Source organism: Phaseolus vulgaris, chromosome 9, assembly GCF_051622355.1.
Source record: "Phaseolus vulgaris cultivar YP4 chromosome 9, ASM5162235v1, whole genome shotgun sequence".
Lineage (NCBI taxonomy): Eukaryota > Viridiplantae > Streptophyta > Magnoliopsida > Fabales > Fabaceae > Phaseolus > Phaseolus vulgaris.
Window position 1 is genome coordinate 22,445,505 of NC_143506.1, and position 26,659 is coordinate 22,472,163.

Consider the following 26,659-nt stretch of genomic DNA (forward strand, 5'->3'; position numbering starts at 1 on the left):
TTGGTTCAGAGACTGTATGTTTAGGTCACATTTTAGTCTCTCTTTTTTATTAGAAAAACAACCTTAACTAGTCGGATACCACCATTTTGGCCAAATGATATGAGGTGGGTCCCTGAAAGATGGTCATGGTGGGTGGGTGGGCCCTCGGTGGAGGTCCACCGGCATCTATGGTGGTTGCTAGCAAATTGCTGACATAAACAGAAGTGGCGTACATATTTATTTATAGAACATGAACAAGTAAAAATTAATTCTGAAGATGAAGAAATAAAAACTTATAGTAAAAAGGATAAAACTTTAATTCATCTTGTTCCGTCCAATGTATGTCTCACCGGTGTCCTTTCCAATTAGAACAATAATAATTTTATCTTGTTCATCAGTGTAATAAATTATTTTATCAAATGTCACTATATAAGTTATTATGATAAAATGTCTTGTTTTAATTGCACAAAACAATATAAAAAATATTTACTTCTGCCATTATTTTATAATAATAATTTAATAGTTTTCATTTAAATTAAGAAGAATATTTGATTTTTTTTTATTTTTAATATAACTTTAAGTAAGTTATCTATTATATTTTTTAATTTTAATATACATTTATATATAATTTTATTTCTCTATGTTATTATGACTATTTTTTTCATGTTAATTATTTCAAGATATAATCAAATAAAAATATGCTATCTTAAGTTTAAAAAAAATAACAAATAAAATAAATATTTTTTTTATTAAGAAATGACAATTTAAAAGAAAGCAATGAAATATATAGATATATAAGTTTTAAAAAGAAACCACTAAAATCTTATTGAATGAATTTAGAACCAGTTTGACTAATTGAACAATACTAAATGAAACAAGGAAATTAATGTGACTGTTGACAAGTTTTTTTTATTTATTTTTACATCAGCTATTAATCAAGGTTCAATCCTACAGGCAAACTATAATTTACTAGGAAAGATCTTATAATCTTATACTCATGTTAAATTTATGAATTGTTCAATGGGTGATTCATCCCTAGTCCAAAAATATTTTATCACCATGGAAGATATAAGATCAGTAATAAATCAATCAGTATCTATTATAAGGCATATTCTAGTTGCGTCCAAAGTTTAAAAAAACTACTAATTTAAACATAAAAAACAACTATTTAACATAAATATTAGATGACAACTTAATTTAAAATTAAATGCGCCAATTATTAAGTAATTTAATATTATTTATGGCACTGATCACTCACCACCAATATTAATAGATGTAGCAGAAGAAAAGATGCATTTCTCTTATGGTTCGTCTTTTTATCTTGATAAGGGCTTTGTAAAACTATTGTATTTCGAATAAAAGCATCTTTTGTACACTTTATCTTTGGAATATTAAGTCTATTTTTTTGAAAATTTCTTTTAGCTTTTGATTTTATAATAATATCATGCACTTAAATTTATAATTTTTAGTTTGTCTAATGATGATTTTGGCTGTCTTTTTCAACCAAAAAGTCTGGTTCTCATTTGAAGAGTTCATCACCCTTATACTGTGCATGTTTTGGCTGTTTTGTGAATTTCTTTTATATAACCTCGATGGGAAATTTGAATGACTGGACAAGAAATATGTGGGTCACGTACAGCAATGCAGTAGCCATGGATATACATGTTATATACACAGAAAATTTTGTACAACGAAGATATTATAATTAAAAGTCTCAAATTCCACCTTTTTTGTTTTGCATACTTACATGTTTCATGTTATATATATAGCTGGAAAGTTCTATCACGATCGGTTTGAAACGATATGGTATGGAGGAAGTTCTGGTAAATAGATGAATTCCTCTACCATTTCTTTCGAACTTTTATTCACACGAAAGAGAGAAAAAATTATGATGATGATAATAACTGTTCAAACTTCCATCTTTTCTTGCAGAAGAGGTATCTTGTCCAAAGAATCAGAGCTATCGTCACCGCTTGTCTCGTCTTCATTTCCTTTGATTTGTCCATATATCACTGTATAATATCCCATTCCAAGTAAAGTTGCTCCTATCACACTGCAAAAAAAAAATCAAATAAAAACAAATTACGTATAAAGGAGAGATAAAGACAAATCAAGTGAACCAAAAGTCTTGTGCATAATTAATTACTTCAGAAAAGAAAAGACGTATAAAAATCTCCATCTGGGGTGAAGAGAATTCAAGTACCTTCCATAATGAAGACTGTTAGAGAAGAAGCAAAGTCCAAAAGTAGTGGCGAAGGCAATACCAAAGGGCTTGAACAGTGACACATAGAGTGGACCCTTCAGGCTAGTTAACCATACTTGAATATTTGGACGAATCACACCTCCAACTAGTGCCTGTTACATATATTTCTCATCAACACATTTATTTAATTATGCATATCAATGAGATTCAACTATATGTACTGTTGATACTCACAGTTAGAACAATGAGAATAAGATCCTTGTTACGTTTTATCTTCCAAGTATTTATGTCCCTCTCAACAAAACACGACACTGTTGCACTGAGGATCGTTCCAATTAAGCTAGAATAAGAAATCACCTTCATTGGTTCTGGATATAGCTGGAGGGTTTCTTTCTAGCAGGGTGAAAAGTAAATTAAGAACAACCTTGAATTAATTACCATGAAGATTCATTCAAAAGGGAAATATTTTAAGAACAGAAAAAAGTATGAAAAGGGGTTTGAAAATTAAAAGAGAAGGTGCATACTTGGATAACGTTGGAAAGTGAAAGAGAGAAAAAAGCTGTAGCAAGCAAAGCGCCACCAAGAAGCCAAAACTCTGGTGTTGAGGAGAAGACAAGAAGTTGTTTAGTTTGTAGAAGGTGGTGAGAAGAGGGTCTTATAAGTGGTCCCTTCCAGAACTCAGCTAACACTGCTCCCATTATTGATACCAGGATACCAATTACTTGGACTTGGATACCAGGGCTTCTCAAATTCAACTCTGTCTTCCTGAAATAAAACTCAATCATTTATTATAAGTTTAGTTATACACTTCACATCATACTTTTCATCTCTTAAACATATATATGTGTATTTTTTTAGTATCCATCCTTCAAGTATATGATCAAAAGCTATATTATTATTAGATTTTAAAATTTTGTTCATTATATATATTTATTATCAACTAAATTGAATTCACGATAAACATAACTTTTGGAATATTTTCATAAAACTTAATAAATTATTCACACAGTTTTATTTATTTGATTATAGTATACATTTGGTTGAATATATGATTTTTTTTACTAAACTTATTTCATTTAAGTATAAATTAATTTTAATTTATGAGAAAAAATAATTTATTTTTTCTTGTATAATATTAATTGAAAAAAAATATTAAATTTACTCATAGTAATGATAATTGGATATATAAACTGTTTTCTGTGTTTATAGTTCTCATTTCTTATATTAAAAAAATGAAATAATAATCTTTCTTGTGCAAGATTATTAACGAGTAAGTTGGAATAAAAGTTCACATCCAAATTTTATTTTACATTCGTAGAAATGATCTAAAGCCGTTTTGATACCCATTAACGTTTTACTTTTTAAAAATTATACATGTATTATTTTTTTATATATATACAATTTTACAAGTTACTAATAAAGTTATATCGCATAAATCTTTTGATACACCCTGTTACATGGCAAATGTGCAATATGATCGAAATGAAGAGGTGTATAAACAATCAAGTCACTGAAAGTTTTTGAGGATACCTGAGAATGAGAGAGAGAAGAAAGTTAAACGTTGGAATCAAGAGGCCCATGGCACACACAAGAATTGGCGAACTATAAGTTAGACCCAGGAATAAAAAGCTCTGAGCCATGCTTATCCTGCAAAATCCATCAATGTAAAATCATGAATACTGTAACCAATAAATGCACATATGAGGTATTCGAAGGACATAAAAAATGCATAAAAGTTTAATTCAATTATTCAAGAACCCTCAAGAGAGAGAAATGCATGTATACCCTATAAAACCAAGGAACAAGAATCGCTTGAACAAAGAGAAAGTAAACGTTGGCAGCTCCTTTCTGTGCAAAAAAGAGAACATTGAAGATCAGAACCAAAACAAATCTTCCATGCAAACAACTTTGTGCATGTTGCTAGCAACTTGAGTCTTAAGGAAAAAGAAAAAGATCTAGGAAGAGAGAGACCTGTCCTCCTTGTGTGATAAAAAGGAACAAGGGAACAGTATTATAGTGGCCAAAGCATTGGTATACACTATGAACACCAATGGGCTCATTCCATTAGTGATTGCAGTTTTTGCAAAAATGGTGAGTCCTATGGTCCAACCTTCCATAATCACCATGATTATGAATGGCAGCACCTCAGACATCTCAGTCCTACCCTCCATTTGAATTTTCTTGTGTTCTCACTTAGAGAGTGATATATGTGAGTGGTGGTATATAAAGCTCTTCCTTTCTTACTAATAACTAAAGGTGCTTTATATATGCACACCCTAAGTAGGAGCTTGAGCTCCAAGAACAACCTCTCTTACCCTCTTATATTGAGTTGGTGTTGAAAAGCTTGCTTTCTCTTCCTAATATATATAAGAAGCAAAGAGAGAGGAATAGAAGACATGGGGCCATGCAAGTATAACCCTTCACAAAATGGGGAAGCTACTTTGGAGGAGAAGTTGCAACTCGTGTGTCCCAAATTCTTAAACAAAGGACCAAAGCTGACGTCCCAAGTAGCTTGAAATCATTTATTTTTTATTTATTTTGGGTAGATCTTGTGCTCATATTTCCGTTCATTATTTGTCCTCTCTTCTTTTTGTCTTAATTTCACATTTTCTCTTCGAACCAAAGGTTAAAAAACACTTTTATATGTACAAATGATCTGGCTTGTTTATGTAGTTTTTAACCATGGTATAATACATGAATAATTCTGGACCAATAAGGGAAAGCTTTCTTGTATGGTTTGGAATGTATTAGTGGTATACATCTTTTATGGCCCTACCATTGAGAATATTTAATATCGCCTGCATATAAACCTGCACGTTTTTATGTAATTATGAAATATTCAATTAGCATCTCAATGTTACTGCGTCCAATAAAATAACAATTGAATATATTAAATGGTTAATCTTATTTTATATGTAACACTATAAATAAAAATATTTTAATGGATATAAATTTGTTTTTATAAAGTTAAGTTATGTTTAAAGTTTACGGTTTAATATGGTATTAGAGTTTATCTAGTGAGAGTTTGTTGACCTATTAGGCTACCTACTATTTGAAGATCACTATAAATATATAGTCTCACGCATTAGTTTGAGGGCATCAACATGAGGTGTATATTGTCAATCTCACATCGATTAGAGATAAAAACATTTTATAGTATATAAGTGAATGAAAAAATCCACTTTTAAATAACATATATATACCTTAGACTTTAGAGTATAAAGTTAATTAATTGGACCATTTTGATTTTGTGTATTAGCCCCCTCAAACTGAAAAATTAATATCAATCATTCCCATTGGAAGAAATGGATCTAAATGGTGCAATGATCAAATGTTTTGTGTAAATGTCAGCAAATTGTTGTGTTGAAGAGAAATGTATGAGATGAATAAGTCCTTGGTTGAGCTTTTCTTGAACAATGTGGTAGTCTAACTTGATATGTTTTGTGTATTCATGAAAGTTGAGATTATGAGCAATATGAATTGCGAGATGATTATCGTAGAAGAGTGACACATGTGAGGACTCAACAAGTTGTAGATCTTGTAGCAAATAAGAAAACCATTGTATTTCACATATTGTTTTTGCAAGTGTTTGATACTCAACTTCACATGAGGATCTTATCGTAGTAATTTGCTTATTGGATCATCATGATTAGAGAGGAACCAATGTTTAGGAAATACTAATTATGAGATTTGAAACAATTGAAATTATCATTCTTGCTAAGTGATTAGGGTCACATTGGGAAGAGTGTCTAATAACATGATTTGTGATCTAACCCCTGAATATTGATCATTCAACCCTCTCAAGAATCTAACCACCTAATTTTTGTTTTGTTCTTCTTCAATGTTCTTGATTGTGCTGGATAAACATTTGGGGTTGCACATACAAACAGGGAGAGGATTCAAAACATCTAATTCGTCCCATAGAGATTTCAAGAAGTGTAGCATTTTGAGACAAAATTGTCATATTGCCTTTGATTGAAGATTTCTTCTTGAATTTGTGATATTCTAAAGTGTGAGAAAATATCTTACCAAGTTCCTTCCACACATTTGAAGTCTTCTCACGCTAGAGAATGACTGTACAATCTCCATGCTCATTGATTTTATCAGCCAACTGAGAACCAACATGTTCCCTCGTTCTCGAAAAGGAAAAACTGCATGGTTTTTTGGTGGTTTTGCCAATGTGCCATCTACAAACCCTAATTTGTTCTTCATTGACAAGCTCATCCTCGTCGCACTAGACCAATTGTGATAGTTCTTGTTAGTGAATAGTGACAACACAAGAACGGTAGATGAACTTTCATTCAAATGGATGTATAGAGAATTTGATGCATTACATGCATCTGTAAAATATAGGAATATGTCATTTCATCAGTCATTGAAATGTGCACGAGAACTCATTAATAGTATTTTGATATCATAACAAAATAATAATTGAAACTTAAATATATTAAATAATCAATCTTCTTCATTATTATGAAAAACCAATAGAGAATTACATATATATATATATACTTTAGAAATGGAAAATAAGTAACAAAATTACTATCAATGTAACAACTACCAAGACAGAATAATCTAATAGTTAAAAACAAGCAAGTAACTCACTAGTTGAAAAGGAAAAACTAATATGAACTAATTTAACTATTTTACTAATTTCACCTTGTGTATTAGAGTGGAATATTTTATGAATCTTTGCACACTTTTGTCAAATGAATCAAACTCCACCAGGTTGTCGTCAAGACTCATGCTTGGTGGTGGGCCTGTTGGCCAAGCCTGACAGAGTCAATACAGTGTTGGGAGAAACCACCAAACTGAGCCCATAACATTGTTACTGTTGCTCCTTCAGAATGTGAAAGGTTGCTATGAGGAGAGGGCTGAACTTCTTCCCTTTTATTCTTTCATTTAAATTCCTTTCATATACAAGAGCCCCTCACAAAAAGCTTTTATACAATAATATCCACAATGTGCTACCACTAACTCTCTTTTTTTAATTTTATTTTATAAAAGTGGTCAATGATAAAATAGGGTTGACAGAGGCAACTTAGTGAAAATTTAAATAAAATAAGGATATCTATTTGCTTTGCTACTAACAGCAATGGATAAGTGCTTATATCATTTCATTCTGTAAGGTGGACCAAAACATATAAAGAAAAAAGTTTGACATCTTTTTTAAGCGACATTGTCACAAAATTAATAAGGGTGTTTATTGATCAATTTAGATTTAGAAGAAAATAAAATCAAAGTCAATTAATTTTCATGAGTATATTAATTGTATTTAATACTATATAAATGTGTTTTTTTTAAATATAATTTTATAAAAAAAATCACATATGTTTCTATTATTAAAAAATGTCATTAGTATATTTAATTGTAATAGACTTCTACAAACAAAATGATAGCAAAATTTATAAAAAAAAAATATTATAAGATAAAATTCCCATAATAAGTAATAATAGGAAAAATACATATTCATAGTTTAACTTGGGTGTTCAAAATATTTGTAAATTATAAATTCAATGCTGAAATTAATTAACATTGAATTGGATCAAATTATATTTTATGAATTTAAAAATATAAACTAATTTAATTTAAACTATCAATTTGATTGAATGGATCCAAATCTGTTAACATCCTACTAGAGCATTCACATAATCACATTTTGTTTGGTTAAATTAGTAGAGTAAACATACAAGCTTAAGATAAACAGACCATTTATATAAATTTACTTAATATGAATTAATATATGTTTAGTATCAAATTGACATTTAAAGGGAAAAATGACTTTTCTTTGCTTCCTCATTCCAAGTTAGAACTCATCATCGTATACGACCTTTAATAATTTTAAATAAAAAAATTGGGAAGTTTCTTTCGCTTGAAATGGAAAAGCCAAAAATAAAAAACTATCACTTTGGCGTTTTTAAAATATTGGGCTGAATGATGTATAAGGTCGGTGTATTTATAAAATATAACACAATGTCTTAGTTTGTTATTCAATCAATTAATTAATTATACTGAAGCGATATTGTAATAATATACTTACACTCAATATTTCTTCATTTAGACATACTATCAAAGAACTAATTTAAGGACACTTTTAACATAGTAGTTATGTATTCTCTTTATTTTTTTTCATAATAATAATAATTAAAATTTGGAATGCCAATCTAACTGAAATGTCAATTTTCATAATAATATTTAACATGATTTTTTTTTTTTAAAAAAGACAGGTATAATATTTGAAACAGATAAATAAAACAGGTATAATTATTGACTGATTTTGTTCAACCAAAATGTTTAACTTTATAAGCACTCCTAACTTTCTGGTCATTCACCAAAAAGCAAATGGCATATTATACCCACCTTCCCCAAATTCAATAACTGTACACCTAAGCAAGCACTCTTTCTTCAATATATATTGACCAATGTCAACACAACTGATATATCAGAAGGAGTTTACTCTTTTAATACAACGAACTTCATTCATTAAAGTCAAAATGATAGGAACTACATTGAGAGCATGATGAAAAATGGATCATCATTTTGCATTCTAAATGAAAGTCAATGTGTATGAATATCAACAAAGTCAATAAGTGCTCTTAGAAACCGTATGACTATGGCCTCGGCTTGTTTTAAAGTTGGAAAATCAATTTTGCATTTCAATATTAGCAAACATTCCAACATAAATTTATAGTATAGATTAATGACACGAATTGTTCAAACCTAATCTTACCAATTAATTCCATCAGGTAGCATAGGAGCGCAGAAGAGAACAAAAGCTAAAGCGTGTGTATTTGTGTAGTATATTCTCATATAGTAATGCACCTTTTCTTCAAGTTCCTACCTATGATTCCTGAATAGAACTCTTATGACGGGGACGGGAGAGGAGAGAAAAGTTCAGAGTGGTTCAATTGAAAGGAAATAAAAGTCAATTCTCTTTCTAGACCATAAACAAGGGGGGTCTGCTTCTACAATGGGAAATGAGTGTATTTGCTCCACGAACTATTTTGAAGAATACAGATACTTTAGTTTTTCAGAAATAGTTGAGAAATGTGTTTAAATTGTTCAGATATTTATCACTTTTCCTACTCACTTCTTTGTAGTCTTCATTGAAGATATTGGAACTATCATTTCCACGAGATGTCATAGCATTTTGTTTACTGCAGTAGGATTTTCATTTCTGAATGATGTTATAGATTGTTCTAACTAGGCTTCTTATTTTCTTGAAATGCAACTTCATGCTCATATTAGATGAATTTTACTTTTCCAACAAAGATATGTAGACATCAACAAATATAAATACCCATTTAACATCTCACTTTCATTTTTCTTTTTGTCAAATCTTATCACCTACCATGTTATCAACCCCTCCCTCTTCACAGTCTTTCTCTCTCATGGAGTAGAGTGTGGACAAACTTTTGGTATCCACAGAACATTTTTTTTCTTTACAAGAATAAGGATATTACAACATTACTTGTCTTCAAGATTTGATGAACAAAAGATGTTACAACTCACAAGGTTGATGTCATCTTTAAATTCCAACTGTAGTTCGACACTACATCTACACACTAGTATATAGGTAAACACTAGTACTCATCCCCAAAAGAAAGGAGAGAAATAATATACTTCAGAGACAGGGCAGATTCCTTTATTCTTCTGAGTAAAACAACTGAAACTTCCTATTTGATGGCAGAATTGGAGCATCCTTTTAAAATGAACTAATGCCCTTGTATGTCTTCATGGCTGTTTTCCTCCAAAAGGAACTCATCTCCTACTTTCTGGTAACGTATCATTCTCACTCCACCATCTTTAATGTCTTCGGCTTTCCCCCATAATACAGAATAAAACCCGGCAACAATCACAATAGCACCAATCAGACTGCATTGAATGGTAACAATGAATTCATGTTAGATAAAATAAACTCAACAGTACAGTTAAACACAAGCTACACAACTCACCTTCCAAGATAGAATGCGTCTCCGAGGAAGAGAACACCTAAAACCACTGATATGACTATTCCTAAGGGCTTGAACATGGAAACAAAAACTGGTCCTGTCTTGTGCAAACACCAAGAAATAATACCAACTTGAAATGCAGAGCCCATAACTCCCTGTCAATGTTTACAGATGAAGTTCAGACTTCTAGGTAAAGATAATGCAATAATTATTAGTGGTAATTTAAATTATTTTGATTACCGAGTATAAAACTGCAAGCAACCTTAACTTAGGTTCCAAGCTCCAAGCACTGATGTCTCTTTCCACAACTAAACAAGTCACAGCAGATTGAATGGCCACAAAGAAACAATAAAAGAATACAACAATCAACTCTGCTGGATATTTCTTAAGAATAGAAGCCTGTAATATAGCAAATTACAATTAAGCAATTATAGAGTATTTGCAATATGAGGGTAGAAATCACAGATTATGAAGCTCTATCAATAATACTACGTTGGTAACTTTACCTGTAAAATAATATATGCTGAAGCCATTACACAATCAGCAGCAAGAAATAATCCTGCGAGTATCCAATTAGAATCATCCGTGAAAAGTGGCTTCGGAGATGAGTTTGCAGATGACACTCCCAGCAAAAGTGCAGGGCCCTTGTACAAAGTCACAATAAATGCACCAGAAATTGATACTATTGTTCCCAAGGACTTAGCTAGGCTGCTAAATTTTCTCCAATCTAATTGTTCCATTCTGAAACCAGAAAGTGGGAAAAGTTTAAATAAATCTATAGCGGTGAACCACCAATAGAAAGAACAACAATGTCATCATTTGCTCTTTAATGAAATAAAGTGAATATTTAGCGAGCCTTTAATTTTAAAATAACTACAACAGACTTTCCAATTCATCAACCCAACTGAACTCATCAATCGATCCAGATTTATGTTTATATATATACGGAATCATAAAGTTATCGTGTTGGCACCAGGTGTCCAAACTCCAAAATGAAATGTTTTCCATTTTCAAGACAACATAATTATCAATCTATAGCTCCTAGAATACCAAAGAGTTAGACAAAAACTAGAAGGCTCCATAGTCCAATTTTCCTCTTTATTCATCATTACGATGGCCACAACCAGAGTGCTTGGAGGGATAGGTCCAGATTATCTGGAACAACTTCATCTAAAGGGAACAGAAATTCTGAAAAAACAAACCAGAAATGGAATTCAAAGACTATGATAAGAACCTTGGGAGAGCCATCCCAAAAAGCCGGTCGTTATGGTTAGAAAGCCCAATGTACACTAGAATTCCAACTTTGAATCAAACTCTTGTTAAGACTCAGACGGTCTAACCAATTTAGAACTACTAAGCCATCCCTATATAAATATTTTGATGATAACAATATTTAATGAGACTCGTATATGTATATGTTCTTTATAATGAAACTTCTAATGTGTGCGTTTTGTGCAAGCTATAACTTATCATACTTTTTAGAGATTACCAACACTTGTTATACGACCATTGATATATTTGTATAAAGCGTTAAACACACTCTACATTATCAGCCGTAATCATAAACTCTTTCTAGAATTAAAACGAAAGTATACTTGGTAAGTTACATCTTCAAGTTGCAAAAACTGGCTAAACAAAATATTTCAAAACATTCATATTGGAGCTAAGAAAAGAAACAATAAATCATGAAAACGACACGTTTAACCCATTGGCAAGTAAAAACTTGAAAATCACATCTAGTTTGTGGAACAAAACATGACATTCGCAATGCCCCATAACGAAATAATTCATGCTAGAGTTAAGTATAGGAAGCAAGAGCACATAGTGAAGGAAGGGCAAGGACATAAGCAAGAAGAAGGAAATGGGCAGAACCTAAAGAGAACAGCAAGTATGAAAGTAAAACCAGGAACGAGGTTGAGCATGGATGTGCTGAGTGTAGCTGAGCCGTAGTAAATCCCAGCGTACCCAAAAGCCTGCGCCAAATAACTAAAACAAACTAAAACAAAAGGCATTTCAGGCACTAGAGTCAATAGTTTTTTTTAGCTCATTCATATGTATAACATGAAATAGGAAAAACTATGCTTTTATTATTCCCTATATTTTGTGGAAAAAATCGGTTTTGATCTCTATACTTTTAAATCAATAAATTAATTATCCAACTATGTGAATTTAGTCTCTTTTTCACTTTGTAAAAAACTGTCCGTAAATTAATCAATTTAAAAACATAAAGAACAAAATCAAGTTTAACAAAAGAAATATGTATAAAAACTGAAAACACATTTTTTTGCAGAGCACATATAGATGAAGGTGAATTTTTGAACTTGCCCGAGCAGTGCAAGTAGGAAGAATCCACAAAGGGTGGAAAAGGTGATTGGAGGACGTTCAAACCTGCCAAGTATTATAAGACAATCATTAATGGCGAAGTCCACTTCAGAAAAATAGGAACTGATAATAATTTACAGAGAGATAGGTAGTAACCTGTGTATAAGGAAGGAAATGGGAAGAAGGAGGAGGGCAGCGATTGCGTTGGAATAGAAGATGAAGATGAAATTGGTCATTCCTTGTGACATGGCTTGTTTGCTCAATATGATTAACCCAACCTGAGCAAGTTCAGCCATGATCATTCCAACAAACGGAAGAGTCAACTTCCCCATTTTCACATAAATTGCACTTATTATTATCCGCAGCAATCTTCAAGAAGAGTCAACTTCCACTCTGTGTTTCTTCCTCATTCTTATGAACCAGTTTGGATCCTGTCCGGTGTTTCTATCAAGGTTTTCTCTGTACCACAACCGTCGGATTAGATCGTGGTGACTCTGCAAGATTGTCACTGAGCAGAGGTTACGTGACCTAACGGCCTGGTTGCTGGGGACAGAAATGTAATTTAAATGCATTGTTTTCAATAATTTATATAACTGTCTTTAAATTATTGTAAATTAAATATGTAGTAGCATCTTAATTTCCTATTAACTTAAAACAAATATTAAATGAAACAAATAAAAATTCAGTATTTTGAAAGAATAAAACAAATTTAATATTTATGATGCAAGGATCTAGGACATTTCTATTGTAAAGACTATACTCAAAGACACAACTAATTTTAAAATCTGAGTCGTATAAAATTTTCCTATATACACTGAAAATGTAAAACTTAAAACTCTAAATTATAAAGATAAAATAATATATATATATGCATATATCTTTAAAATGTGTATTTCTATGAACTATTAAATTAAATATTAATTAAATATGAAAAAAGTTACAAAAGTCTTTGAAATAACTTAACACATCAGAACTCACAAAATTTGAGTTGATCTCTTCTGAGATACTACTACCTTTCTTATTATCATTTATATGTTTTCTTCCAGTGTAATTAGATTTATTAATTTTTGACATGGAAAAAAATTGAAATTGGATAAGTCATACATCTCGAGGAGAAATGATTTTAAAGAAATCGTCATATGTTCAGGATTTTTAAAAATTAAAAAAAAAAATATATATATATATATATATATATATATAAAAATAAATAAAAGATGTGCATATGATTTTAATTAGTAGTACTTAAAACGCGAAAAAAAATAATTAGTACTGAAGTTGTAAGTGTAAAGTGCAACTTTTTAAATATTGTGTAACCGTAAGTAGTCCTACTTTAATGTAAAACTGATAAACTAGTACTATTTAGTGTCCACTATTTCAGTTATATTAAATTCATTCCATTGAAATTGTTCTTATTAGATTCACGATTTCAGTTATATTAAATTCATTCCATTGAAATTGTTCTTATTAGGTTAGACTTTAGTACTGTGATTTTATTTTTTTAGAAAAAAGACTTTTATTTTTTTTATAATGAGAATAATTTTAGAAGTATATACTTGAGTTATTTTAAATAAAAATAAATATATGAAAACTAATTACATTGTATTAAATTTAAAAATAAGTGAGAAAAACATAATCATGTCAATAGAAATACCACAAAACTTATTTTAATCATTAATATTCACCACAAATAACTACCGAAAATAAAGAAAAAAACATCAAACTCTCAACCATATTGAGAAGAATATTATTAAAAGATATGAAAATGTTGAAGGAAAGTATGAAAGTACAAAAAAATTTATCATTAAAAAAATCAACTGAAAAGTAGTTAGTTCCCAAATACAACCGAGGTAATTACTTTTTCCTCCTCCATGTTTACTTCTTACATCTTCATCTTCATGTGAGTATTGAAGAAATTAAAATGTCCATGCTTTAATTTTCCATATTGTTGAATTTGGAAACATGAATTACACAATCTGATTAAAAATATATTTCAAATTACGCTTTTGAATTACTTAATAAAAAAATATAGATTTTTAGATTTTATAATTCAAAAATATATCCTAATTATGTGATTTAAAATACATTTATATATATATAGGTTATATAATCTTAAATGTGTTTTAAGATGTTTAAATGCATTTCCAAATTTTACAATTTCCAAATTTTACAATCTTGAAATGTACTTCAGATTTATTAATCCAATCACATTCAAAAATATATTTTAGATTATAAACTATAGAATATATTTCAGATTCTACAAGGAAAAAGAAGATAAAAATACTCATTATTATAATAAAAAAGTTAAAAATTTGAGTTTACATATTTAATTTATATTTTTAAGTATAATATTGATTGAAAATTAAGTAAAATAACATAACACTGAAAGCAAAATTAATATGGAAATGTGAATAACCCATTAACAAATAAGAAGAGATGTAATATTATCAAGTACCTGTATTTTATGGTATTTTTCTAACTATATTTAATGTTTTTTTTTTATGTATGTGCCATGAATCATACTTAAGTTATTCAAAAATAGCAAATGCGCTGACAATTAAAACAGATTATATTGATATTCAAGAATGAACATCTGATGCAAGAAACTGTCATAGGTGCAGTGCTGCAAATGAAGGGGCCAATGATTTGATTTGAACATAAAACAGACCCATGTTATCTTATTAAATTAGACTAAGGTCTCAAATGAACCGAACAATGACTCATTTTTTTATTATTTGTTCAGTCTGTTGCCAAAAATTACATCATGAGACATTTAACTTGAAGATCTAGAAATGCTCATAAATTCAGCATTTGCCTAAACAAAAGTCAAAGTGTTTGATTCCATCAATATCAGTGGGATGATTCTATTCTTCCACTGTCTTGTTCTGCAAAAGAGGGACAACGGGGGAGTATGATTCCAACGTCTGAACCTCACTCTCTTCCTTCGTTCTCTCTTGGCTTTTCCCCCAAAGAACAGCATAAAAACCAATCACCACTATGGCTGCTCCAAGAACACTGTACATAAAACAAAGCCAAGACTTCTAAGACTAAAGTATTTTTTCAATTGCATTCATGCACAAAAGAAGAATATTCCCCTTTCCTAATTGTCTTCCTTAGACTGCCATCACTCACACGCAAACAAAAAGCTTCTCTCAAAATTTCTCTTATGATGAAGACATGAAAGAAATTTATACCTGCCAAGATAGAGAGAGTCACCAAGAAACGAAATGCCCATTATGGCCGCAAAGACTATTCCAATTGGCTTATACATTGCAACATAGAGAGGGCCCTTCTTTCCCATCACCCATATATGAACAACACTTCGAAAGGATACGCTGAAAATTGCCTACATTCAGAAACTCATCAAGTTAACTCAAAATCAGAACAACAAGACTTATATAATACAGGAAATAGTATCACTGTCTCTATTCTTACTTGACATCCAATAGCTATCAACTGCACATCAAATCCCAATCTCAAAGCTTTTGGATCCTCTACTGAAATCAGTGAAGCTGGAACAGATAGCAGAGCGACTAAAACACCGCGAGTGAGTACCACCACAAGCTCTGCAGGGTAATTTCTGATTATCCATGTCTACAAATAGGAAAGAAACTAAGTAAAACCAATCATTTTTAGCAATTGTTATACTTATTTGCATATAAGCCAAAAGGGTGTTCGATATTGGCATTAATTACCTGAACTATAAACAACAATGAGAGAACAATGCTATGACCCGCAAGCAACACTGCTCCAACTACCCAATCAAATTGCTCAGATGAAACAAGGTTTTTGGGATACAATTTATTAGATGGATGATTTTGTATGATTGCCTGGCCTTTGTACAGAGTAATTATTAAGGCTCCAATAATTGATAGAAATGTCCCAATGGACTTGGCCCGTGTGCTATTAGTTTTCCAATCCAATTTTTCCATCCTGTAACAACAATTACCAAAAGGATAAGCTTAAGGACTAATTCAGAAAATGAAGCAATACTTATAAGGTAGTTATTAATTCCAAAATTTGATTGCATTCATCACTGTTCATTGCTGAGATCTCAAGTTTCAGTGCCTTCAAGAGAAAACAAATGTTACAAAATGAGAGAAAACATACCAACCTGAAGAGGATGGCAAGTATGAAGGTAAAAGCAGGGATCAAATCGGACATTGCAGTTGCTAAAGTAGGAGAGCTGAAACCTATTCCAAAAAACCTGAGCATCTGAACACTGCAACTGCAAGACAGACAACACGAGTTCGAAGAAAAAAAAGGTGAAAGGAAGTCCACCTTATTCATTCAGATTAAACTAAAATTGAGATTGTTTACAATATAGGTGAAATAAACAATTACCTCAACAAGCCATTAAAAAATATTTGGGCCACTATGCAATAAGTGAGTGGCGGAAGATCTCTTTTCCTGCTAAGTCATCAAATCGATTAAAAAGAGAGAGAGAGAGAGAGGACAATGTATTGACTTGTTTGGAATTATTTAATATATGGGTAAAGGGAAAAGAAAAGAAGTATTGACGGAGATACCTGTGAAAGAATACGGTTAAGGGAAGAAGTAAGAAAGATGCAAAGGCATTGGAGTACATGACAAACACAAAATCGTTCATGCCCTTCGTCATGGCTGCTTTGCTCACAGTGTAAACAATCACATCCAAGAACTCTATGGCTAACAGGAGAGCAACCACGCACAATTCCCTCATGGTGGTCTTCTGAAGGAATTTCTGGTGAATACAATTTGGTAAGCATTTTCTGAGTATGAGTTGTTTATAAAGATGAGAGGCACCTGTGTTCAAGTGGAGCTGATCCAGTGAAAATGACTGAAATTTGTGGGGGCACAGAGAACAAGAAAATATCTTCAAAACTCAAAAAATGGTTGATAAGGTGGATTAGATAACGTGTAAGAAGAAAAGACACACTTGTACCAAATGATGATGTTGTGCTGTGTTGGACGCATCTTTTCCTTTCAAGTGCAGAACTGTCGCTAAATTTACTACAACAGGTGAATGAAACCCTATGACAAAGGAAAGTGCGTATGGTGAGAATGTCGACAAAAACCTGTCTTTTCTCTAAATCAAGATCTTGCATTCTCTTTATTTTTCATAAATACAATAACGTCAATACAAAAAAGGAAGGTCCGTTAAGAGGAGAGAGTAACTTTTAAAAGTTGTTTTAAAAAAATAACAAATATATATATATATATATATATCTATATATATAATTACTGTTTTGAAACGCAATTTAAAAAAATTAAACGTAAGTCTATTTTAAAGTGAGCATAATTAAAAGGTATAATTATATTTTTAAATACAAAAAAGAAGACACATCATTAAAACACAATTAACTCATACTCTCCTAGTTTTTTTAAAAAAAATCTACTCTCTTTTTTTAAATTGCCCTAGCATTGTTAAACTTAAAAAAACTACAACTTAAAATTTTGAAATTTCATATCTTCACCGATATTTTTTATTCATGCTCAGAACGGTTTATTGTCTCTCTTGCTCACACTTGAAGGCCTTATTTTGTAAAATAAATATACGGAAGGATGACTGATTTTGTGTACATCTACCTTGTCATTTTAGTTATTTTGTTAATCTATAATTTTATCTTCTTGTATATTGAAGTTTTAATTAGGGTGTTGATCCTCTAATTATTCTAAAACACGTGTTAGCTTAATTTAGTATAATCCTATTATTATTATTTATTTTTATGTTTGTCTTGATTGTTATATGTTATCACTACAAGAAAATCATCAAATAAAAATCAATTTTTAGATACCAAAATAATTAGTTGCAATAGTAACTAAATTAAAGATCATTTTAGAAACTAAAAAAAATGGTTTCTAAAGTTAGTTTCTAAATAGTTTCTAAATTGATATCTAATTAGCTACCTAGGTTTTAACTACCAATTATTTAGTTTTTAATTAGCTACCAATTTAGAAACCATTTAACAATAATAGAAACTAAATTAGAAATCAATTTTTTTTTTAGTTTCTAAAATAATCTATAATTTAGTCACTATAACAATTAATTATTTTTTTTTCTAAAATTTGTTTTATGATTTTCTTGTAGTGTATCTTGTAGGTGTTGTGCACCTTCTACTGTTGTAGTAGTTTGCCTTTTGTTTATAGTTTTTTTTTTTTTCAAGTGTTACATTACATGTAAGTTTTTATCTCTCGTTTAAAGCTTCTTCAGTAAAATAAGGTGATGTTTTTATGACTAATTTCTTTACTAAACTGTGGGTTTTGGAATGAACTTGATAATTTCATCCTTAATATTGTGTATATCGGCATCACAAAGTGTTTTTTAACATTTTAACTGTTATTTTTAAACAAAAAATAGAGGATCAAGTCATATTATTTTTACATACATTAGATTATCAATATAGTAATGTCATATCTAATGTTCTACTCTTATGGATCTTTTATCATCTATTTTGTCAATATCCTTTTTTGTGGTGCGTAACAAGAATGTCAATGTTTTGACAACAAATTCTTGACTAATATACGGATATCAGAGGAACATAGAAAACTTTGCATTTGTGGTAAAACTAGTCACAAATTAACTTTTGCTAACACAAACATGTTTTTCCTCTAGGCTATATAAGTTTTCTAATGACAAAAATGTCGTCGCTTTAACAACAAAAAATGTTATTCTTAAACTTATTTAAGATAAATATCAAATCATTGTTAGTCTTAAGATTTTTAGTTTGGTTATCCGTTAATTTTCAACTAGATTGTATCACTCCTTAAATCTTTTAAATTTTCAATTTAATTCTCAAGATGTATATCTCACATTCCTCGATAATCATTTATGATGGTCAGAAAGTAAAAATTTCATCCAAAGATCTAAGTTCATGTCAAACCCAAAACCCAAAAATATATGCATGAACATACTCAAACATTCTAGTAAATATGTGCTTAGGAGTCTCAAGTTTTAGTCTATAAGACTTTTCCATTATACAATGAATACTATAATGTGTTTTCTTCAGTATAACAACAATCATACAAAAAATAATTCAAAACACAACTTTCTATTTTGATCATATTTCATTATAAATGTTTAACAAACCGAGAAGCTAGCACTCTTAACCACCAACGTCCTTGTAGATTTATAAATCTCATTATTTAGTGAAATTTCATGCAAAAAGTTAGACATTTATTGATTTTAATTGTTGATTTAAAAGTGGAAATTGTGGTGGTGATTAAGGATTTTGAGATTTGAAATTTAAGGTTTGGTTATTCATCTTTGATTCGGTGTTGATCATGTTTTGAACATTTTCAAGATAATCCATCTTCTTTCTTTCTCTGGTTATGCTTCTCTCATTCTATTGAAAATTGTAAATATCAGAGGTAGTTTCTTAAAACACAAAAAAATTAAAATAATAATTTTTTTACAGTGATTTATTAAAAAAAAAACCTAAGACTTACTGGAAAACCTAAAAAAAATAGATGTTTTAATAGAGGTTATTATTATAACCTCCTCTAATAAATCCTTCTTAAAATTAATAATTTTTGTAGTGATATTTTTAAATCTTCTTAACTTTCGAAAGAAAAAAAATGTCTATTAAATAAAAGAATGCAGACTAAGATCACATTCTTCTTATCAAGTAACTTTATACATAGACCAACCTCATAACAAAAAGAAGAAAAAACGGTTACACATTATTTACTATCTCCAACATTGTAGACAATATAGTGCACCATCCATCTAGTGGTACAACAACAAACAATGTCCTAAGCTCTACAAATGGTTTGATTTTGAGTAATTTTCACACCATTTCTTATTTCAGTAAAAGAGTGGCCTCATTATTATGTGGTTCGGAACCGCACACTGTGGGTTCTTCATCCACCTTCTCTTGAGTTTTCCCCCAAAGAACAGCATAAAAACCAATAACTACTATGCCTGCTCCGATAACACTGCAGATAAATCAAGTAAGTTGTTAGACCCTTGTAAATATTCTTCATGCACCCGAGAAATACAGACACATTAAAAACGTTAGCAAGACACTATATATATGATAAACTCTTTTGAATTGTTGGTTAAATCCTAGTCTCAAAGCTTTTCTGAAATCAATGCAGTAGGAACGGAAAGTATAGAGGTTAAAGGGTTTTTGACTATGATGGGTTATTTTTTTTTGTTTTTTATCAAAATGGGGTCCGTTTAAAAAAAATTACAAATTTAGGCAAGTCGTGTCAATTCGACACGACTTCATATGTACAAATTGTCCCAATTAGACACGACTCTGTCATGTCATACTGAAGTTGTGCCAACTTGGCACGACTTCTACCTTGTCATACTGAAGTTGTGCCAACTTGACACGATTTCTGCCATGTCATACTGAAGTCGTGCCAACTTGGCATGACTTCTGCCATGTCATAATTTTTTTAAAATTTTATTGTTTATATATTGGACCACAAATGTCGTTATTTAAAAGGTCCCATTATACAATTTGCACAATATTTTAAAGGCTTATGAGGTCCAATTTAATCCAGTTCGAAATCAGGATTATTGGTCTACTTACACGGGACCAAATTTCTTACCTGACCCCATCATGCGTCGACATCAATCAGGAAGACCTAGCACTCAACACATTCGTAACGAAATGGATGATTCAATTCCAAATAAGCCAAAAATATGTTCATATTGTAGAATGGAAGGTCACAATAGAAGCAATTGTCCGCACAGACAAGCTTAATAATAAAATTCAATTCAAGTTTGATTATTAATTTTCTCATTTTCTTTATCTATGTATTTATTCATCCATAACACTCTTAGAACATCCAAGTTGACACGACTTCAGTATGATAAGGCAGAAGTCGTGGCAAGTTGGCACGAGTTCATTATGACATGGCAAAGTCGTGTCTAATTGGGACGATTTGTGCATATGAAGTTGTGTCAAATTGGCACGACTTGCCTAAATTTGTAATTTTTTTAAAACGAACCCCATTTTGATAAACAGTAAAAAAATAACCCCATGATGATCAAAAACCCGAGATTAAACCCAAATAAATTTAAGGATTAACTATGAAAATTATGTACCTATTCCAGACTATTAGTGAATTTCTGAAATATCTAGGATTTACATTTAGGATCCTCCAAAATAAACAAATTACTTTAACTATAATATTGAAAATTAACTTACATATATAATAAGATAAGAACTATTTTGAATTGTTAAATTTACCTAGAAAAGATGAAGGTAAAGAGAAAGAGGAAGGAAGGTGCAAAGGCGTTGGAGTAGATGACGAATACAAAGTTATTGATGCCCTTCTTCATAGCTGCTTTGCTGAGAGTGTTGACGATCACATCCATTAACTGTGACGTCAATATCGCTGTAACCACGCCCAGTTCCTTCATTGTGGTGGTGCGTATGAATATTAGCTATGTGATGTCTTCAGAGAACACATAATTTCGCTACGCAGAAAAATTAGATACTTGAAAATTAAAGAATAGCTTTTAATTCAACATTTAGGGTAAATTCTCAATCTAGCACTATTTATACTTTTATTTTCCTAGTATCATTTTATTTTTATTTGTACTCTTTTATTTTTTATTTTTCTATCTGCACTATTTAAAAAATAATTAAAAAATGAATTTTTTTTATAATTTTAATTTTGAATACATTAAAAAATAAATATTTTTAATGTTTAAAATAGTTAGAAATATAATTAATGAATAAAGAAATGAGTTTTTACAAAATAAAAATAAAAAAGTAATAAATTTAAAATGTTTAGTTTAAAATTATTTTTTTAAGAATGAAGAAAATAAAAAATTAAACCCTACAACAACATAAAAGTTGAATCTATAAACATAAATTAGTATTTATTTTTATTATTATTGATGATGTAATTATTTTAATTTTAAGTCAAAAATACAGGACATAATTATAAAAAAAAACAAAGTCAGTTAGTATTAATTAATAGGCTCAGACACTTCTTCTTAAATGGCGTATCCGTATCGGACACACGTATTCGTGCCGACAATCTTACGACACTCGTAGGATACTTATCGGTGAAGTGTTCAATTCAAAAAAATATTTGTTGGATTTTTGAAAATTCTAGCACGATTCTAACACAATTTTAAAAGGTATAAATACAATAACTTTCTAAAAACTCAAATTTATTGTATAAATTTTTATTATGATTATAAAAATAAGAACAAATTCTTTTGAACCAGTCATGAAAAATATCTTCCTACTCCCTAAAGAATTTGGAACATACTTTTGCACATAAATATTTATTTTCAATTTATATAATTCAAAATTTTATAATATATAGATTTGTGTCCCCGTATCCTACATTTTAGAGATTATACGTATCTCCATGTCTGCATTCATATCGTGTAAGTGTCTGTATCCGTGTTACATAGGTGGACACACAAATAATATTGAAGTGTCTACTCTAAATGCAAAATCCTAAAAAAAACTAATGCAAATGTTACACTTAATACTTAAAAATGAGAAGAAGAAAATGCAAAAATAAATAAGTCTAGAAAATAAAAACAATAACAATAAAATAAAAACAAAAAACAAAAATAAATAAAGAATGACAGAAAAAAATAATAACTAAAAACATAAAAGATATAAAATAAAGACAAAACAAAATAAGATAAAGATAAAAGATATAAAAAAAATCCAAATAAGATAAATATAAGAGATATACTGCGATATTAAATAAGTATATGTTGATAATAAAAAAGAAAATAAATGAAAGATGATCATCCATTTAATATTTTCTTCAATGATACATTAAATAGTTTGTGCGAAATGAAACATAATTAATGACGAGAAGTGCACAATCCAATAATGTTGGGACATGTTCTTTATGTGTGTCCTAGTGTTTGACAATATGAACGTTTTTTTATTTGATCATGTTGTTCTCTTATGTCCATATCAGTCTTTATTCAACTTGATTTTTTTATAATTATGTCTTGTATTTTTTTACTTGAAATTAACATGATTACATCATCAATAATAATAAAAATAAATACTAATTTATGTTTATAGATTCAACTTTTATGTTGTCCTAGAGTTTAATTTTTTATTATCTTCATTCTTAAAAAGAAATTAAACTAAATATTTTAAATTTATTAATTTTTTATTTTTATTTTGTAAAAACTCATTTCTTTATTCATTAATTATATTTCTAACTATTTTAAACATTAAAAATATTTATTTTTTAATGGATTCAAAATTAAAATTATCAACTTTTTTAATTTATTATTATTTTTATTTATTTTTGAAATGGTGCTAGATAGGGAAATAAAAAATAAAAGGGTGTTAGATAGGAAAATAAAAACAAAAGAGTGTTAGATAGGGAAATAAAAACAAAAGGGTGTTAGATAGGGAAATAAAAACAAAAGGGTGTTAAATGGGAGAAATAAAAATATAAATGGTGCTAGATAGAGAATTTACCCACATTTATAAACGCGACCAACTGCTCAGAACTTTTTTTCAATTTCACACGTTTTATATATATATATAAATATATATATATATAACGTGTGAATAAATATATATATATATATATATATATATATATATATATATATAACGTGTGAATAAAGATCTAGCACCACATATATATATATATATAAATAAAGTTTATTGCTAACAAATATCTACATATAATAAAAAAAAAGTATATTATAATAATATTAATTATGAAAAGATATAAAAATAATATTATTATTTAAATTTAATATAAAAATTAAATTTTAATTAAATTTTTATAAATATAAATATTTAAATAATATTTATTTATCAAATAATTTGTTACGTCAATATCAAATAATTTTTTTTCTTTTAACTGAGATATTTAATCATACTGGAAATTGTATTTTAATTCGGACTAGTTTTATGCATAAATAAATAATTTATATTTAATTTTTAATTATTTTTTATAAGAAGAAAAAATTTATAATCCAACATTTTTATTAATTAAATTTATTACTTTATTGATTAATTTTGTTTTTAACTTATTAAAATTTATTACATTGCCAAATTTTTGCATACATCTTTTACAATTATAAGTATTAATTTATTTATTTTTAATTTAAACATTCTTTTATTGTGAATGACAAATTTGTTCCACTAGTCAATATTTAAAAATTAAATAAATTGTCTACTTCGTACTTATATTTTATAATCGAACTTTTTATCCTGTATTGTTTGTTTGTTAAAGCTCAACATGAAGCTAAATCTTACCAATTTACTTACAAATGAAGCAAAACTAAACGGCAAATGTTAAATTTTTTTTATCACTCGTGGGGGGGAAAAATCTGCCATGCTAAGAGGGAGATGAAAAATAACTTTGGGAGACAAAACTACGAGAAGTTGAACGCTCATAATTCTCCATTATACAAATATGTACGTACTATCAGTGTAAAGAAGTTTTCTCTATAGGTTGACGTCTCCTATTGAACCTTCCATCAACAAACACTCGCAAAATTCATTAATTCCTGGGCAATTGCTTCCTGTACCATATAACCATATAACTGCATCCAATTCCAAATGGAAAAGACGAAATATTATTTTTTGTATTCCAGATTTTCTTGTCCAGAATGGGTTTTTAATTTTTTTCCGGATTTTTATAGACATAACACAAAAAACTCTTCTAGATGTATTATTTTCTATTCCGAATTTTCATTTCAGAATAAAGATTATTTTCAGAATTTTAAAATTATGTTAGATAAAGTTTCAAATATGTTGGGTGTAAGAATTTGCCTAATTCCTGTACTTTCGGTTAATGAAACAGACTTTTGGGCCATGAAGTATGAGCCTTGTCCATTACAAGGTAATTTCTTCCTACACCTCTACATTTTTTCTTTCAGCTCCTACATTATTCCAAAATACCAAAATTATCCTTTGCTGTTTTAGGTGTTTCCAGAATAGTGATTCTTTAAACAAAGAGTATTTTTGAAATAAAAAATTCATAAGACAAAAAAGTCATTCCAGAACAACTTTTCTTGAACACACATACATTTTTTTATTTTCAGATTGATAAATCCAGAATTCATAAAACATGTTTCAGAAAAGATATTCGAGAAATATTTCATAAAGAATAATCCAAAAGTCTTCTCTGGAAATGATGGGGTGCAGGAAGAAATTTGTAGAGGTGCAAGAAGAAGTTGGCCACTACAATAGAGAGCTGGGTCAATTTTTTACCACCGGGACATGAATTAGGAAACGACCAACATTTGATTATTTGAGACATTTTACCTCATGTTTTCTAATTTTGGTATTTTAAAAAATGTCTCTCACATTGATTTTTGAATTATATAATCCAAAAATCATTTTTCAAATACAGAGTTAGTTTCTAGATTATTTAATTTGGAAGTCTTTTTAACTTCTAGATTATTTAATCTGAAAGTCTGTTTTCAAACACATGTCTAGATTACATAATCTAGAAGCTACTCTCAAATTCAGACTTTTAGATTATATAATCCAAAATATTATTTTTTTTGAAAATATTTAAAATTATATAATACGGGGCTACTTTCAAATTCAGACTTCTGAACTATATAATCCAAAATACCATTTTTTAAAAATATATTCCAAATTACATAATTCATAAACTATTTCTGAATTTGAAATTAACTTCCAAATTATATAATCCAAAATATGAGAGTGGCAAAAAAAGGATAAAAATGTATTTTCATGTTTTGAATGAAGGTGGTACAAGAAAGATAAAAATGTATTTTCATGTTTTGTATGGAATGTCCGAAGAACATATATGGAGATGTAGGGAGAAACAAAGGCAAATTCTCCCTGTACCAGATCATTTTGGACTGCACCCAATATATGTAAAGGAAAATACCAAAATACCATTAATGAAATGAAAATTAGGGTTTAGGTAAAATGTGCACCCAACCCACACCCAACCCAGTCGTGCACCCCTCGTTTTTTTGTGGTCACTATGAGGCAGCAGTCCTTTTTTGGTGGCTTCATATCCTTCAGTGGCTTCAATCCTTCTCTAGTGATTTCGTTTGCTATCGTCGCGATGCATCAAAGCTACTTCCAAGTTTCAATGCTGCCACAGTCGCAAGAAGAATAAGAATGGAAGTGCTTGAGTTGCTCTTTGTTTAAGTTTCCAAGCTTCCGGGGCGCTGTCTCACAATGACCACAGATAAATGAAGGGTGCACTTCTGGGTTGGGTGTGGGTTAGGCGCACATTTTACCTAAACTCTAATTTTCATTTCATTAAA

At 29.5% G+C, this 26,659-nt stretch overlaps 3 protein-coding genes across 7 annotated transcripts; all 3 read right to left on the bottom strand.

The window, feature by feature from the left end:
* Positions 1–1,613: 1,613 nt before the first annotated feature.
* On the bottom strand, positions 1,614–4,519 carry LOC137820270 (WAT1-related protein At1g70260). The gene is made up of 7 exons (XM_068624250.2): positions 4,154–4,519; positions 3,968–4,030; positions 3,713–3,829; positions 2,707–2,947; positions 2,417–2,575; positions 2,183–2,334; positions 1,614–2,032 (listed from the first exon to the last, which is right to left on the bottom strand). The coding sequence occupies exons 1-7, from the start codon at positions 4,351–4,353 to the stop codon at positions 1,888–1,890; spliced, it is 1,077 nt and encodes a 358-aa protein (XP_068480351.1). The 5' UTR covers positions 4,354–4,519; the 3' UTR covers positions 1,614–1,887.
* Positions 4,520–9,579: 5,060 nt separating this feature from the next.
* On the bottom strand, positions 9,580–13,021 carry LOC137822295 (WAT1-related protein At5g40230). Of its 2 annotated transcripts, none has more exons than XM_090294960.1 (7): positions 12,613–13,021; positions 12,460–12,522; positions 12,007–12,130; positions 10,641–10,875; positions 10,375–10,533; positions 10,138–10,289; positions 9,580–10,057 (listed from the first exon to the last, which is right to left on the bottom strand). In XM_090294960.1, the coding sequence occupies exons 3-7, from the start codon at positions 12,054–12,056 to the stop codon at positions 9,898–9,900; spliced, it is 756 nt and encodes a 251-aa protein (XP_090151086.1). In that variant the 5' UTR covers positions 12,057–12,130; positions 12,460–12,522; positions 12,613–13,021; the 3' UTR covers positions 9,580–9,897. The 2 variants fall into 2 exon arrangements, with proteins under 2 accessions (XP_090151086.1, XP_068483281.2); XM_068627180.2 differs by having other exon boundaries at positions 12,007–12,120; positions 12,613–13,020.
* A 2,136-nt stretch (positions 13,022–15,157) lies between these two features.
* Positions 15,158–17,522, bottom strand: LOC150025216 (WAT1-related protein At5g40210-like). Of its 4 annotated transcripts, none has more exons than XM_090294963.1 (8): positions 17,372–17,522; positions 16,983–17,238; positions 16,798–16,863; positions 16,568–16,681; positions 16,149–16,386; positions 15,889–16,047; positions 15,648–15,799; positions 15,158–15,468 (listed from the first exon to the last, which is right to left on the bottom strand). In XM_090294963.1, exons 2-8 carry the CDS (start codon positions 17,153–17,155, stop codon positions 15,318–15,320), a joined length of 1,053 nt encoding a protein of 350 aa, XP_090151089.1. In that variant the 5' UTR covers positions 17,156–17,238; positions 17,372–17,522; the 3' UTR covers positions 15,158–15,317. The 4 variants fall into 4 exon arrangements, with proteins under 4 accessions (XP_090151089.1, XP_090151088.1, XP_090151090.1 ...); XM_090294962.1 differs by having other exon boundaries at positions 16,983–17,272; positions 17,378–17,520; XM_090294964.1 differs by having other exon boundaries at positions 16,564–16,681; positions 16,983–17,272; positions 17,372–17,512.
* Between the last annotated feature and the right edge of the window lie 9,137 nt (positions 17,523–26,659).